This window comes from Cygnus olor, chromosome 26, assembly GCF_009769625.2.
Source record: "Cygnus olor isolate bCygOlo1 chromosome 26, bCygOlo1.pri.v2, whole genome shotgun sequence".
NCBI classification, from domain to species: Eukaryota; Metazoa; Chordata; class Aves; order Anseriformes; family Anatidae; genus Cygnus; species Cygnus olor.
In genome coordinates, this window is record NC_049194.1 from 4,061,557 (window position 1) to 4,075,636 (window position 14,080).

A 14,080-nucleotide genomic window follows, 5' to 3' on the forward strand; every position below is an offset into this window, starting at 1 on the left:
ATTATAAGCAGGGTTTTAAACTAGATGCAGCTGGGGAAGGGGATGTACATGTGAGTGATGGAAATGAACCTAGGAACACTGTCCCTTCAGGAAATACTTGTGAACTATCCCAAAGCAATTTGGAAGGGTTCCTCTGAAAAGGTGATGACACCAACAGCCCAGCTGAAGTGCCTCTACATCAATGCACGCAGCATGGGAAACAAGCAGAAGGAGTTGGAAACCATGGTACAATTAAAGAGACTTGGGGAGAATGGTCAAGGGTTTGGGAGCACAAGTCGTGTTCTCCTCTATCCCTCCAGTTATAGGAAATAATGAGGGACTGGACATGATGAGCCAGAAGATTAATAATTGGCTCTGAACCTGGTGTCACCGGCAGGTGACCAGCAGAAAAGGGTTTTAGGATGGGAGTTGGCAGGGTTCATTAATAGAGCTTTACACTAGGTATGAAGGGAGGTGGGGGTAGAACTGGGGTCACTAGAAAGGAGCCTGAATGCAACATGCCAGTTCTTGTGGGTGAGGAATGTGCTAGCAAGACCTTGCAGTCCTATGTTTTGGTGAAGGATGAGGATGACATAGCAATTTGCAGGAAGGACACAAGGTTTGGTGAGAGGTTGGTAACTATGAAAAGCACCTGAGTATGGTCAAGAGGGTATTAGGTCTTCTCCGTCCCAAAAGGCGGACCAGCTGAGGTGCATTTACACTAATGCACGCAGTATGGGTAACAAACAGGAGGAGCTGGAGGCCACCATGCTAGTAGGAAACTATGATATAGTTGCCATCACGGAAACCTGGTGGGATGATACCCATGACTGGAGTGTGGCTGTTGATGGTTACAAACTGTTCAGAAGGGATAGGCAAGGAAGGAGGGGAGGTGGAGTTGCCTTCTATGTTAGGAAGTGGATAGATGAGCTAGTCGCCTGGACTTGTGTTGTGGCCAGGGGACTGCATAAGCACAGCCTGGACAAGTTCTACTGGTGTGCTTACATAGCCTTCTGCAGGGTGAGGTGACTCGTGTCTCAGAAGTGTCTGCCTAAAGGATGTGGATGCAATAGCTGCAGGCACAGACATCTAGTGCTGACTCACACATAGACAAATCCCACTAAAATAACTTTATTCTGTACTTTTTACAAACAGTCCCCGCTGAGGGAGTGTCTCTTTTCACTGGAAGTGTTGCTCAACAGGTAGAGAAAGAGGATGAAAGGCCAGAGATACAAGCTGCAATCAGGGAAAGTCATCTTGTATAAAGGATTCTGTCTTCCCCATGAGGGAGGTGCAGCCCTGGGTCCACAGAGGTAACACAATCTCCACCCTTGGAGATACTAAATTCATCTGAACAAAGCCCAAAGCTACCTAAAGTAGCTTTGAAGTTAGCTCTGCTGTGAGCAGGAGATTGCAGTGGAAACCTCTACAAGTTCCTTCCAACCTCCATCTTGCTATGAGTCTATGAACTATGGCAGTGCCATATGAAGCCTTCTCTTTCTCCCTTCCCTTCATCAGGGACACATTTTGAGCCACGTACCAGGACCCAGCCAGACCCATGGGTGGACTCTGAACCCATCGAATGATACCAGTGGAAATGTGAAGATAGGATTCTTCTCATCAACACTGAAAAATGCCACCCGGCCCATTTCATAGTCCAGAGAGACCCGGACCCGTGTGGGAGCCTGGCTTTCATGAAGAAGAGTGTGCTCAGGGAACGTGAAAGCTTTGAACTGCCCTGCCCAGTTCCCCACTGCCCAGATGCCCTCCTCTGGGCTGAACTGAATCTCGCCCTTCCTCTTCACATCTTCTCGAGAGACCCCTACGGCCCATCCTCCTCCATCCTCCACCTCCACCTCCCAGTAGTATCTCCCTGAGGTGTAGCCCTTGCAGCCCAGCACGCAGCGCCACGGGTCAAATCTCTGAGGGAGGCTGGGGATGTTCTGCAGCTTGTCTGCTCGCTTCACGCTTTTGCAGTCATCAGACAGGACAAGGTCGCAGTGGGCTGTGTCTGAATCCAGAACCACCATCACTGTGGGACAGAGGGAGTCAACACGTCAGGGCAGAGCTCGCCCTGGGAGAGGCCTTTGCTGAGGCTGCCTCAGGAAGAAGAAAAAGGGTGCAGGCGATAGTTGGCTGGCTGTGGTATGGGAAGATGCACAAGCGATGGCATTAGCATGAGGAGCAGAAAATGAACCAGAGAGATGACCCTGAGCACACAGGGAAGAGGACCATCAGCACACCTCCAGGCTGAAGAAGTCCTTTCGTCTCTAAAGCATGGCCAGCGCTGCTCACTAAGGACCAGGACCCTTCAGATTTGTCTGAGAGTGGGACATGCACCAAGTGAATGAGGGGACTGAGTGCTGCACTGCAAAGTAAGCATCCCTGGTGCCACCAGCATCACTGCAGGAGGGGAGCCATCAGGAAGAGAAAGAAAAGCAGGGAAGATGATTCAGCCCCCTGGAAGACAGAACTTCAATTACCATTTTCAATAGGCACTGAGTATCTTCTCCATTCTTAAAACAAAAACAAAAGACAAAAACAAAAACAGACAAAAGAAAAATACAAATGAGAAGTAATCTGAACACACTCGTGGTACTGGAATAGCTCAACATAATGATATGCCGGTGTAATTGCACATTTCCTGAATTGTAGCTGTATTTGTAAAAGTCATCTCATAGTGTGTAATTTCAAAACTTCAATGTCTAGTTACGTGGAAGTGCTTCATCCATTTTGATAAATATAATCCCTTTGCCTGGCCTCACACACATACTTATGCTCTGTTCGTACTTTGTAAAATGAAAGCAATTTTTTCTTGGTATAGAAAAGTAACTTAAAAACACGTACAGTGCAAAGGAAAATAATGTTTCTGAAATGAGTTCAGCATTTGCCACCTCTTCCTTTCCCAAAAGAAAAAAACAAAACCAGGCCATAAATGCAACACCCAAATGAGAAAATGACCCAAGAAAAGTCTCTTACTAAGGAAGGAGAATGATACTCACCAAGTTCCTCAGCTTGTCTCTCTGCAAAACAAAATAAATCAGCACAAATGGGTTGTGGGATGTCAGTTTGGATATCACCTCTTCTGCAACCACCTGCCTGTGCAGGAGGCTGTACTTCTGGTGACCCCAGCAATGCAAAGCCCTCGGCGGGTGACGGTGCAGGTCCTGCTTCAGCCCAGGGCAGGGAGAGGTCCCTCTCTGGCCAGGGGATGCATCCCACAGCACTGCCATCAGCTCACGGTGTGTGCAGGGAGCCCCTGGCATGCTCACCCTGCCACTGTTGTCAGCCACACCCCAACCCCAGATACCATTTTCAATCATCTTTCATTTTTGGGATCTTAAATTCCCTCACTCTCTCTTTTCCCCACATTCTCAGTTGCTCTTAGGTTCACTTCACATCTTAAAAATATACAGTCAGTAAAAAGTCCTTTTTAAGGAACGGAAAAAGAGTCACCGATTTCAGCAGCACGGTTCCCTAAACAGCAAACAGAAGCACATCCCAGTTACTCTTTCCAATCACTTCCCTGGGATCCCAGCTAAGGGGCTGCATAGGTGAAGGGAGCTGTGCTGAAGAGGCAGATGCATGGATTTGTTCTCTCCTTGCAAGGACTCCTAATTCCCCAGTGAGCTGAACTGTATTTCTTTTCCCTATCAAACTGCAATGGCACCACTTTAGCAATGAGCAAGAGCTCAGTTTTAATAGCCAAAGGACTATTTATTGGTAATGAGCTGAAAACAAACAAACAAATATATATTTATATTCCCTCTTCAAATGTTCTCTTATTTTTTAATTCCTTGGTAATCAAACCATCCTCCTCTTGATAACAAAATTCTCAAGGGCTTACGTTTCCATAGTCTTCCCTTAAAAAGCACAAACTTTTCAGTGCTACTTCACTGATTAAGTTAAAATGAGAGTGTTAAAAAGCACTGACAGTCACTGAGGAAGAAAATTCCTACAATTTAATAGAATGAATATTCATATTATTGGGTGGTTGGGGGAGTAAAGTCTTTGCTAAAAGGAACATTTGGACATAACGACAGGGTGAATAACAAGTTTTTGCAGAGGATTTCACCAGGGAAGACAGGGAGTGAGACTTACGCAGTGCTGCTGCTTGCATTGCTGAAAAGCAAAACCAGAAAAGTGCATTACCACCAAAGTCAATTCCTTTTTCACTGATACACCTGTTGGGGCAGGGAGGGGCCTAAAATTGTTTCATGTTGGAAAAGCTGCAGCCCAAGAGCTCCTCCAAGTCCCTAGGGCAGAGGCCATTGCTGCATTGCTAGACACCAGTAGGTTTGCATGGGCAGGGGAGGAGCAGGGGTGAAATTTCACTCATTGCTGTGATGCTGTGTTATCATTCTGTTCCCACGTGGTTTTTTGTTTTTTGTTTCTTTTTTTGTTTTGTTTTTTGTTTTAGTGCTGAGACAAAGCTGTGCTCCTACAACATGAAATGCATGATCCCCGAGAGCTTCCACTAGCATTGGGAAGAACCTGGAGAGCCCTTTGCAAAGCAAAGATCACTGTTGATACAATATCTGTTCATGCTCTTTTTGGTTCCGCCATGATTTTTCTTAAAATTATAACACCATTTCACAGCTTTGTAGTTTCATCATTCCAGAAATTAGTTTCATAATTTTCTATAGCTGCTAGGCAACCCATTTGCCTCCACCACTACTACCCCTAAAATATGTCCCATCAAGTCTTCAATTGAAGGGAATTCTCCCATTTTCCAATTTCTCGAAAACAGAAAGTGAAGCTTACCTATTTTTTCTCATGCCGTCCTATGGAAGAGAGAAAGAAAGAAATGTCAATCATTTAAAAAATCACCACTTCCAATGAGCTCTGATTAACTACAGCTGCATTACAACCACACACAAGGCAGCAAGGCAGCGGTGTCTAAAAGTGCTGCAGTGCCTTTGGTGACCCACAGGCTCCCTGCCCCTTCTGCAAGACATCAGGACTTCCATGTCCTTTATCCCTCTGTATGATTTATGTGCTGGGGCACAGCCCAGAGGGGTCACTGAGCTCCAGGCTCAGGACCATCCTCATAGCCCAAACCTACCCATGAGCCAGGACCAGAGGGGCTGAATAAGACGGGTTACAGAACTCCCAGCCCCAAACACTGTATCAAGACTATACCTTTCATTCTAAATAGATAAACGGCGATGATGAAGAGAGTGAACGCAGCAACCAGGACCACACCCAGGCCAATTTTCCAAGGATGGGCATTTTGGAAAAAGGGATCTGAAAAATAAAAGCCTCAAAGGGCTTAGGTTACTCTGCAAGCAGCAAGAGAAAGCAGATTATTTCCATTTCATACAAGCCTATTCCAAGCAGCTCTGAATCTTATCTATACATATATTTAATCGGTCAATATAGGAGCAGAAAAAGCCTGGGCTAACATAGGTGTTAACAGAAACACTCCAGCAGAGAGCACTGCCATCAGGGGAAGGGTATTGGCCTGCCAGGGAAATAAATTCTCCAAAATTGTTCATCCCCAATATAAGAATGAACCAAAATACAGCTGAAAGCCACATGATCTTGTGAAAATCTTACCAAATCAGCAGACCAGGATTTTACAGCAGGTGAGATGAAGGTTTCACAAATGCTGCCCAAAGCTACAGGGGGAAAGAAGCTGTTTGCACCGGCAGTATGCAAAATGCACTCGATGCGCCTCACACCTGGTGTGCAAGTAATCCTCAAATTTTCTGCCTACTGCACCTCCAGGAGCACCGCTCCCCCGGAAACATCACCAGGATGACGCTCCTGTCCTCTGCTTACCTGATATGTACAAAGAGGACTCCTTCTCCTGGCTCTGCAGGGCAGGTCTGACCACACAGGCCAGCTCCTGGCTTGCACTCCTGGTGAGGATGAGGATGCTCTCTGTTGCAAAGAGGCCGCTCTCGTCCTGGGTAATGTTTTCTGAGAGGGAGGGCAGGTGCTGCCCACGGGGGTCCTGCCACAGCACCTGGGGCTGTGGGAACCAGCCGGCCGAGCGGCACGCCACACGGATGCCCCCGTCCTGGTAGCGCTCCAGCACGATGCGTGGAGCAGAGCCGCCGGCTGCAGGAAAACAGAGAACCCGGGTTATTGTGCGGATGGAGCTGTTCCACGGGATGCCAGGTCTGGGGGGAATAATGGGGTCTGCTTGATCCTCTACTGGCAAGAAGGGATGAGCCTCAACACAGGCAAATGCATATTTTATTTAGGGCCATAGCAGCAGTTTAACCAGTATCACCAGCTGTCAGAGAGATGCACAGAGACCCCTCTTGCAGTCTTTTTCATATTACCCAAAACTCTGCCCTGGAAGCTGCCACTTCAACAAAACAACCCTTAGGCCTGAATATTAAAATATAAAAGCATTAAACAAGGCATTCCTACTTTATTACCTGCTGACTTTTTTTTTCTACGTCCACTTATATTAAGAAAATAAGATCAAGAACACTTGGGACATATCTCATGAGCTCTTTACAGCTGCTCAGTGGACAGTTTTACATCTCTGAGACAACTTGGTTAGCATTATCAACTGTAGCACTTGATGAAGCCCTAAAGCAAGCACCTGCAGTCGCTGCTGGGATGAAGGACAGGTAAGAAGAGCACTGGCTGCAAGGAAGCAAATCAGACGTACCGAGAAGAGCCCAGCAGTGCAGACAGGGACACAGACTACAGACCTGTCACCTTCAGCTCCACCACAGCCTCGTCGTACGCTGAACCACTGTGGACAAAGCAGGTGTAAAGCCCTTTGTCAGACAGCTGGACACGGAAAATTCTCAAGTCCACGCTGCCATTGGTGAGGCCGTCTTTCAGCAGTTCTGTGCGGCCTTGGTACTGAACCATCTGGTCCCCGTACTGGTCCTGGCCCCCCTTGTAGCGATGCACGAAGGGTGTGAATTGCTCCCGAAACCAGGTCACCTCCATGTCCTGCACGTTCTGCTCCGGGGAGACGTGGCAGGGCAGCACCACGTCCTGGCCAACAGCCGTGGCCACAGGGTTAGGGGGTCCCTTGACGCTGAACGGGGCTGGGAGAAAAGGGAGAAATGACCATGAGTCTGCTGTAGTGACAGCCTTGAAAACCAGCGGAGCTGCTCTGTGGCAGGGTAACCACAGCAGGTGAAGCAGGGCACTGGGCAGGAGGGCTGGGAGCATGACCTGACCACCACCCCATGCTCTGCTCTGCCCAAGGTCTTCAAACTCCTGAAAGGATGAGTTGTTCTCAAGGGGACAAGATGCTGCTTGGGGGGGGGGAGACAGCAGTTTTGTCCTCTCTCTGTGCTTCCATGCGGCCTTTGCTTTTTTTTTTTTTTTCCCCTCTTCCTTTTCCCTTTAATTAAATTATCCTTACCTCAATCCCTGAGGTGTTTTTTTTTTTTTTTTTTTTTCCCAGCATACTTTCTTCTCCTTTTTTTTTTTAAGGAGGGGGAGTGAGAGAGTGGTTGTGGTGGAGTTCAGCTGCCCAGCAAGGTAAAGCCACCACAGCAGGAGAAAGGAGGGAGTGGCTGGAAGGTGGGTGATTGGAGAAAGCAGACAACTTGTGCACGTACAAAACTCAAATAGTTTTTAAATGATTTTTTGTTCGTGTTCTTTTTCCCTTTATTGAAGTGGTTCTGAAAAGGGTTCTGCACAACCTGACCCTGCTCTGTGCTAAACCATTCACAGGGAGTGGCTCAGGAAAATATTCAGGCTGGAAGCGAGTACCGCAAGGATCAGCAGGAGCCAGGGGAATCCATACCTGATTGAAGCTCACAAACATGGAAAACCAAACTGTAAGGGATAAAAGCCAGCAGAGAGCACTGGAGGTGGCAGCCGAAGACCATCCTCTGCTGGAGCTCAGCCTTGGGGATGGAGAAGGAGAAGTTAAGGGAGAAAGGCAGAACAAAAGGGTTACAAGAAAAGGTTTGAAAGGCAGAATATTATAGGGAATAATTTACTTTTAAAGGGGTTTATTGCTGATTTCAGCACCTTTTTTATAATATCCAGGGAAAAATCTAAGATTAAAATGCCCAAGGTTGAAGTCAATTTTACATCATCAGTCTGACTTTGCCACTTTTTCATTGCATTAAAGGAGATGTTGTAACTTTTCCTATTTTCCCCATGTGGGAAATTTCTACAACTTTTCATACCACTTGGGTACTTTGTGCACAAACCAGCATGCACCAAGCGGCTATTTGAATATGGAGTTCTTTTTCTTTTTTCTTTTTTTTTTTTTTAATCCAGCCCTGAATAAGAGCTGGGAACATGCAGGATGGCAAGGAGAAACCCAGACTGAGTGCCCGTGGGGCTGGAGCCACGCTTCTCCCCCAGCCCAAACTGGGGATGCGATGGGCAGGAGGTCTCAGACCAGAGGGGAACACGACAACAGCAGCCCGAAAAGCCCGCCCTGGCCCCGAGCTTACCTTTCCCTCGCTCCCGGCTTTGCTGGCAAGGGATGAAGCAGACGGGTGGTCTCATCAGGGAGCAGGAAGGAATTTTTCTGTGCAATCACAATGAGATGTCACTACCGGCCTGCTGCCCATTTCCTCTTGCGCCACCTCCGCTGGAAAATGAAAGTAACCGAGAGATGTGGTCATTTTTTGTCAATGCTTTTGCTCCGGAAACACTCCCTTCCAGACGTGCTCTTCGGCTGCATCCCCATGCCCCAGCTCGGCTTGGCTGGGTCCAGCCCCAGCGTCCCAGAGGCAAGAGCATCCGCGCAGGTGGGGCTGCTCCGGGACCTGCCAGGGGTGACAAGGGACAGGGGAAGCAAAACACACAGAGGCACAAGCCATACTCACAAACTGTAATGGAAATGATAACATAAAATAAATCCATTCATGCTGATTGGCAGAATGAGAACAGCTATTCCCACGACTTTGTTGAAACAGGATGGCAAAGAAAAGGGGGAGGCAATAAACGAAGCATTCAGAGACATAGCCTGGCAGATGCGATAGCAGCAATAATTAAAGCAGCTTTGTAATTCACAATAACTGTGGGGCTAGCAAGAAATTGCAGGCACCGCTTCTAAGAAGGGCCAGCCTGGCCTTTGCAACTCATAAAGACGCAAACGTGGGAGGTTGCAGACCCTGGGGGGGTTCAGTGGAAGCATGTGAAGGGTGGAGGACTTTTTCTTTTTTTTTATCCAGCCCTGAATAAGAGCTGGGAGCATGCAGGATGGCAAGGAGAAACCCGGACTGAGTGCCCGTGGGGCTGGGGCCACGCTTTTCACATTGTTTCTAGGCATGTGAAAAGCTGCCTGGAGAAAGGGGAGGTGGGATGCAAAGCCCAGCACCCATTGTCCCCCACTCCCCTATTTAACAGTAGAGCAATTGAGGCAATGCATGCCCTGAAAACATCTCCCCCCATAATCCAAATCTGGGCAAGCCCGTAAGGAGCCAGACCTCTTCCCTCACCAAGCATGCAGCCTGAGCCAGCCATTGATCTGTAGATGGTGTCCCCAGGACACCCCCAGCACACCAGAGATGAGCGCAGGGCACTGGGCTCAGGAGGGCTCAGAGCAGCCTCTGCCAGCAGCACAGGGGACTCTTATCACCAACCCGCAGCCGGCCAAAGGGAGGGGAGATATGGCAATTCCTGTGATGTGGTAACTGCGTCTCCACAAACAGGACAGGGGCGCTGCAGGAGCACCGGGAGGGAACTCCTGAAGGCAGAAGAGCAAAACGAGTGTTAGATGAGGTCACATAACCACTGGCAGCTCCAGCTGCAGGCTGCAGGGAGCAGACTGTGCCAGATGCCCAGCGGTGCTCTCCCGGCCATCCAGCTCCTCCGGGGTTCGACCCACTCACTCGAACGAGGTGGAAACACTACAAGTCCAGTCCAGCCAAGATCTGCTGAGGTCAAGGGAGTGGAGAGCAGACTGAAGATATTCAGACCCATCTGAAACCTACCTTCCCACAGGTGAGTGCCAGCTGTGACTTCTTCATCACTCCCTCTGCATCTGGGGAAGAGGGACGGACCCCTTTATCATCTTCACGTGGTCTCTGTGTCTTGCAATTTCCCCTTTTGGCAGGGAATACATCTCTCTTTCTGCTACTTTTCTGCAGGAATGCTGGTGTCCAGTATGGAGATAGAAGAGATGGAGACCCTGGCCAATGAGGTGGAGGAGAGGAGTGGAAGAGGTGAGTTTTTAGAGGGTAACTGCTGTGTTTGGGAGAAAATTGTACCCTGCTTCTTCTGTGGAGGAGCCAGTTAGGGTTGAAGCACTTGGGGCTTGTCCCAGCCAGGGCTTGTCATGGGGTTGAGACGTGGTGGCTGCACTGTCCCCAGCTGGATTCCTCTAGCTTATCTGTAGACCCACCACCACCACCAGAGACACCTGAGCTGCCATCCTTGGCTCTCTTCATTGCCCACAGAGACAAAGGGGAATGTGAGGTCAGGGACGATTGGTTTTTGGGGTCAATATCTGTCACAGTGTGTGCTGGTTTGTGCCCCCACATGCCCGTTTCTCTCTTGCATCACCACAGAAACCTGCGTGCAGGCCCAGGTGTCTGCACAGCAGATGTGCACCCCAACACTCAGGTGCATTGTCCTTCAGGAAACCGGGGTCCCCTTGGCCAGGGACCATATAGAAAGTCCAGGAGAGGGCAGGATCAGGGCAGAACTGAGTCTGGGGCAGTCCAGCACAAGGAGAGGGTTCCCACCCCATGCTGGATATCTCCGGGCAGGGGGAAGTTATCTTTCCAGTTCTTTCCCCATCCCTCCTCTTGCCGTGGTGGGCACAGCCCTGATGCACCCCCGGGGGCTGCCCGTCCTGAGAGGCTTCTCCTCTTGTCCCCAGCGGATGTGACCCTGGACCCAAACACTGCCAACCCCTTCCTCATCCTGGCTGATGATGGGCGAGACGTGAGGCGCGGGGACATGTGGACGTTGCTGCCCGACAACCCCGAGCGGTTTGACACGGAGCCGTGCGTGCTGGGGGGGCCGGGGTTTCACTGCAGGGCAGCACTGCTGGGAGGTGGAGGTGGCCGAGGGGGGCGACTGGTGGGCTGCGGGGGTTGCCCGGGAGTCTGTCAGGAGGAAGGGGGTCCTCAGTTTTACCCCCGAGGAGGGGATCTGGGCCGTGGGGCAGTGGTTTGGACAGTACCACGCTTTTACTGACCCTGACTGGACACCCCTGCACCTTGCCCAGGTGCCCAGGGCCATCCAGGTCTCTTTGGACTTGGTGGGCAGGCAGGTGGCGTTTGCTGATGCTGAAAACGAAGCCCCGATCTTTGCTTTCTGCCTGGCTTCATGTCCTGAGGAGAGGCTACACCCCTGGCTCTGGGTGGGAATGGACTCATGCCTCAGGCTGTGCCCCTGATGTGGAGGATGACCAGAACTGGAAAGATGAACGCCATGGCCTTGGATCACAGTGCCGGGAGCTGGGAGCGTCGTGTGTCCTTGCTGTTTTTTCCTCACACGGTCCCTCTGGCCACTGAATGGGAGAACTGGAAGGTCTTGGAGATGGACACCACCAAAGAAGCTCCTTTGTCCTGCTTGACCCCACAGGGGGGACTGCAGCAACAATGGGGACATGGGGATTTGAGGCACAGAGGAGCTTGGTGCAAGGTGGCCCCAGGGCCAAGATGTGGTGTTGAGTGCTGGGACACTGCAGAGCAGGTCCATGCAAGGCCATGAGAAATGCATCAGGTCCAAACGCCTTAAAAGTTGCCAAGTACCGTGTCTGGCTTTCTTTAATTAAGCTTAATGATTAAGTCAAAAAATACAAACATATTTGGGTGCTGGGCCTCATGATAACACTTATCTTCTCCATACATCCAAAACTTCTCCCGGCCTTATTTCCAGCTCTCACTGGCACCTGCGTTAGGCATATGTGTTTTCTTTCACATTTCTTACAGCAGAAGACTAGGAAGAGCTGTAGGGACAAGTGAAGGGAAGTGAGCAAGAAACTGATCGAGGCGTCTGAATCCCATGGGCCAGATAATTCCCACAGATCTGCCAGGCTTGGATCTTCTTCCTCCCCCCCTCTCAGTCTCCTTTTCCTCATCTCCTGTAGAATCTTTCAGGTGGTCAAAAACACACACGCCACTTGTGGACAAAATAGAAAGAATAAGGGAAAGGGAAGGCAGTTTGAAGTGGAAGCATTTTATCTTCCATTCTGCTCCTCTAAAATTTATCTACAAAAACATTTAACAGCTAACGGAGCCTCCGGCCTCCTTGGGACTTTAGCTGCAGTATGGTTCTTTGCAGAAGTTTTGCCACAAAAATAACCTGTTTTCAAGGATGTGAAACTGTAGGGCTAGACTGAGAAAAAAAAAATCCAAATTCTGTAACAGTAGGGTCAATATTTTTCATCTGAGAAAGATCAGAAAAAGATTTTCTGGGTGCAGAAAAATTTCAACCTCTCCCAGGAATAACTCAGGAACAATCTGTTCAGGGAAATCCTACTGCTAGAAACTGATCTATTACACAGTTTCGTTAACAGAAGCAGTCAAGGCTGAGATGTAACAGGAAATTAAACTTTCTTCCTTGTTTGCCAAGAATCTGCTGCTGGGAGCCAAGAAAACACATGAATGTCGGGAAAGGATTGTTAAAGATGCACACACGTCCTCTCCAGCTGCAGCAGCTGCAGCGAGCCCACCTGGGCTTTCCAGAACTTTTATTTTCCTGGAGAATGCAGGAAAATCAGAAAGTTGTTTCCTCTAATCTTTGAAAACTGCTTTGCATTTCCACCCCACCTAAGTTTGCCATGAAATTGTTAATGTTCAGAATCACACCCCTCCCTCCCCCCTTTGCTAGGAGCTGTTTTATTTCTTTTATTTCTATGTCCATACAATATGACTATTAAATATTAGCCAAGAAAATCTGTGGAGGTTGTCTGACAAGTGCTGACTTAAAGCAGTCAGTACCAGCACTCAGCTGAATCCCACCTGAGGGCTGCAAAGGTGATGGGACATGGGACTAATTTTATAAGATTAATTAGCTGCAGGTGTACAGCAACCAACACTGTGATGTGGGGTTCAGTCTGTGATTACATCTCATCCAAAAGGATTGTGTCTGGGAGAGAATTACTGATAACTGTCTTGATGATGCATGGCACTAGGGTGGGATTCATGAGCCACAGACCTGTAGGAAAGGGCAGGTGACTCTTCCACAGGATGGGAAATCAAATCCTGGCAAGCTGAAACAGAGGCTCCCAACTTTGAAACATCCAGCTGTGACTTTAGTTGAATGTACCTTCTGCCTTCAATCTCTTTTGAGATTGTGGAAATTGTTTGAGCCTTGGTCTACCAGCCTGTTGTGCAGACAGCAGCTACATAAGCTTATGTTACCACTGGTAAAGCTGGAAAAGGGGACCTCTGGGCACAGATGCTAAAGCAGACAAGTCTCTCCCCATCACCTGCAGGGTCTGGAGGAGCTTAAGTCCTGCTCTGCTCCATGGGCAGCGTTTGAGCTGCCCTCTCCTGCCCTGTGGGACACTGCAGCCTGCGTGTGCATGTACTTGGTAGGGAAGGGTGGGAGGGGATGAAGGTAGGGATGAGGGAAGGAATAGCAGAGCCCAGAGTGATGTCAATCCATTCCAGCATCTTCTCCCTTTTCGAGATCTTTTTGGGGCATGGTGTTCAAAGGACATGCTTGTCCCCACAATCAGGGACCTTGTTTTGTCCTCTCTTGCTATCTCCTCCTCTTAGGAGAAGAGGAGGCTGCGGTGGCAGCAAGGCATGGGCAGCAGTGTTGGTCTCCCTAAGCTACTCCAGTAGCTGGGAAGACTCATAGCATGGGGTCAGACAGAGTTATCCTGCCTCAGAGCGAGGGGATGGGCTCACCGACCTCTGGCACTGCACAGGGAGAGGTGACACCCCATTGCACCCAGGCATCTTTGGAACAGAAGTCCAGCAAAGCAACCATCCAAGGAGCCGACCCCAAAAGCAGGGGCAACTCATGCTCCTGGCAGGGCACAGAAGAGGAGCCAATCCTGGGAGGAAAGGACAGGGTCTCCCTGCAGCCTCCCAGCACATCCTCAGCTCCTGGTGCCAAAGATGATGATGTGCCCACGTGGGAAGGGGAGCTCACCTCTGCCAGGGACCATGGCTCTGTGTTTCCACAAGCACATCACGGGGAAAGTGAGAGCCCTCAGCTAGAGCGGGAAGGCAGCCTGGTGTGA

At 49.4% G+C, this 14,080-nt stretch overlaps 3 protein-coding genes across 5 annotated transcripts; 1 reads left to right on the plus strand and 2 right to left on the minus strand.

The window, feature by feature from the left end:
* Nucleotides 1-1,094: 1,094 nt before the first annotated feature.
* Nucleotides 1,095-3,704, minus strand: LOC121060264 (E3 ubiquitin-protein ligase TRIM39-like). Of its 3 annotated transcripts, XM_040537904.1 has the most exons (4): nucleotides 3,436-3,703; nucleotides 2,982-3,002; nucleotides 2,463-2,495; nucleotides 1,095-2,011 (listed from the first exon to the last, which is right to left on the minus strand). In XM_040537904.1, exon 4 carries the CDS (start codon nucleotides 2,007-2,009, stop codon nucleotides 1,494-1,496), a length of 516 nt encoding a protein of 171 aa, XP_040393838.1. In that variant the 5' UTR covers nucleotides 2,010-2,011; nucleotides 2,463-2,495; nucleotides 2,982-3,002; nucleotides 3,436-3,703; the 3' UTR covers nucleotides 1,095-1,493. The 3 variants fall into 3 exon arrangements, with proteins under 3 accessions (XP_040393838.1, XP_040393840.1, XP_040393839.1); XM_040537906.1 differs by lacking the exon at nucleotides 2,463-2,495 and having other exon boundaries at nucleotides 3,436-3,704; XM_040537905.1 differs by lacking the exon at nucleotides 2,463-2,495 and adding an exon at nucleotides 2,223-2,439 and having other exon boundaries at nucleotides 2,982-3,704.
* Nucleotides 3,705-3,946: 242 nt separating this feature from the next.
* Nucleotides 3,947-8,501, minus strand: LOC121060261 (butyrophilin subfamily 2 member A2-like). The gene is made up of 7 exons (XM_040537897.1): nucleotides 8,376-8,501; nucleotides 7,712-7,814; nucleotides 6,654-7,001; nucleotides 5,764-6,045; nucleotides 5,122-5,226; nucleotides 4,744-4,763; nucleotides 3,947-4,101 (listed from the first exon to the last, which is right to left on the minus strand). The coding sequence occupies exons 2-6, from the start codon at nucleotides 7,794-7,796 to the stop codon at nucleotides 4,744-4,746; spliced, it is 840 nt and encodes a 279-aa protein (XP_040393831.1). The 5' UTR covers nucleotides 7,797-7,814; nucleotides 8,376-8,501; the 3' UTR covers nucleotides 3,947-4,101.
* On the plus strand, nucleotides 8,502-11,701 carry LOC121060263 (thaicobrin-like). The gene is given in 5 exon segments (XM_040537903.1): nucleotides 8,502-8,675; nucleotides 9,582-9,873; nucleotides 10,020-10,094; nucleotides 10,754-10,890; nucleotides 10,892-11,701. Coding segments are annotated over 3 exon segments (594 nt in total). The 5' UTR covers nucleotides 8,502-8,675; nucleotides 9,582-9,873; nucleotides 10,020-10,021; the 3' UTR covers nucleotides 11,276-11,701.
* The last annotated feature ends 2,379 nt before the right edge of the window (nucleotides 11,702-14,080 follow it).

Bases quoted from the DNA above. Each gene is read 5' to 3' on its own strand.
- LOC121060261 (XM_040537897.1), bottom strand. From the start codon at position 7,796: ATGGTCTTCGGCTGCCACCTCCAGTGCTCTCTGCTGGCTTTTATCCCT. The intron at 7,002-7,711 runs GTATGGATTCCC...CTTTTCTCCCAG, and splicing joins TGTTTGTGAGCTTCAATCAG to CCCCGTTCAGCGTCAAGGGA. The intron at 5,227-5,763 runs GTAAGCAGAGGA...TTTATTTTTCAG, and splicing joins GTCCTCTTTGTACATATCAG to ATCCCTTTTTCCAAAATGCC.
- LOC121060264 (XM_040537906.1), bottom strand. From the start codon at position 2,009: ATGGTGGTTCTGGATTCAGACACAGCCCACTGCGACCTTGTCCTGTCT.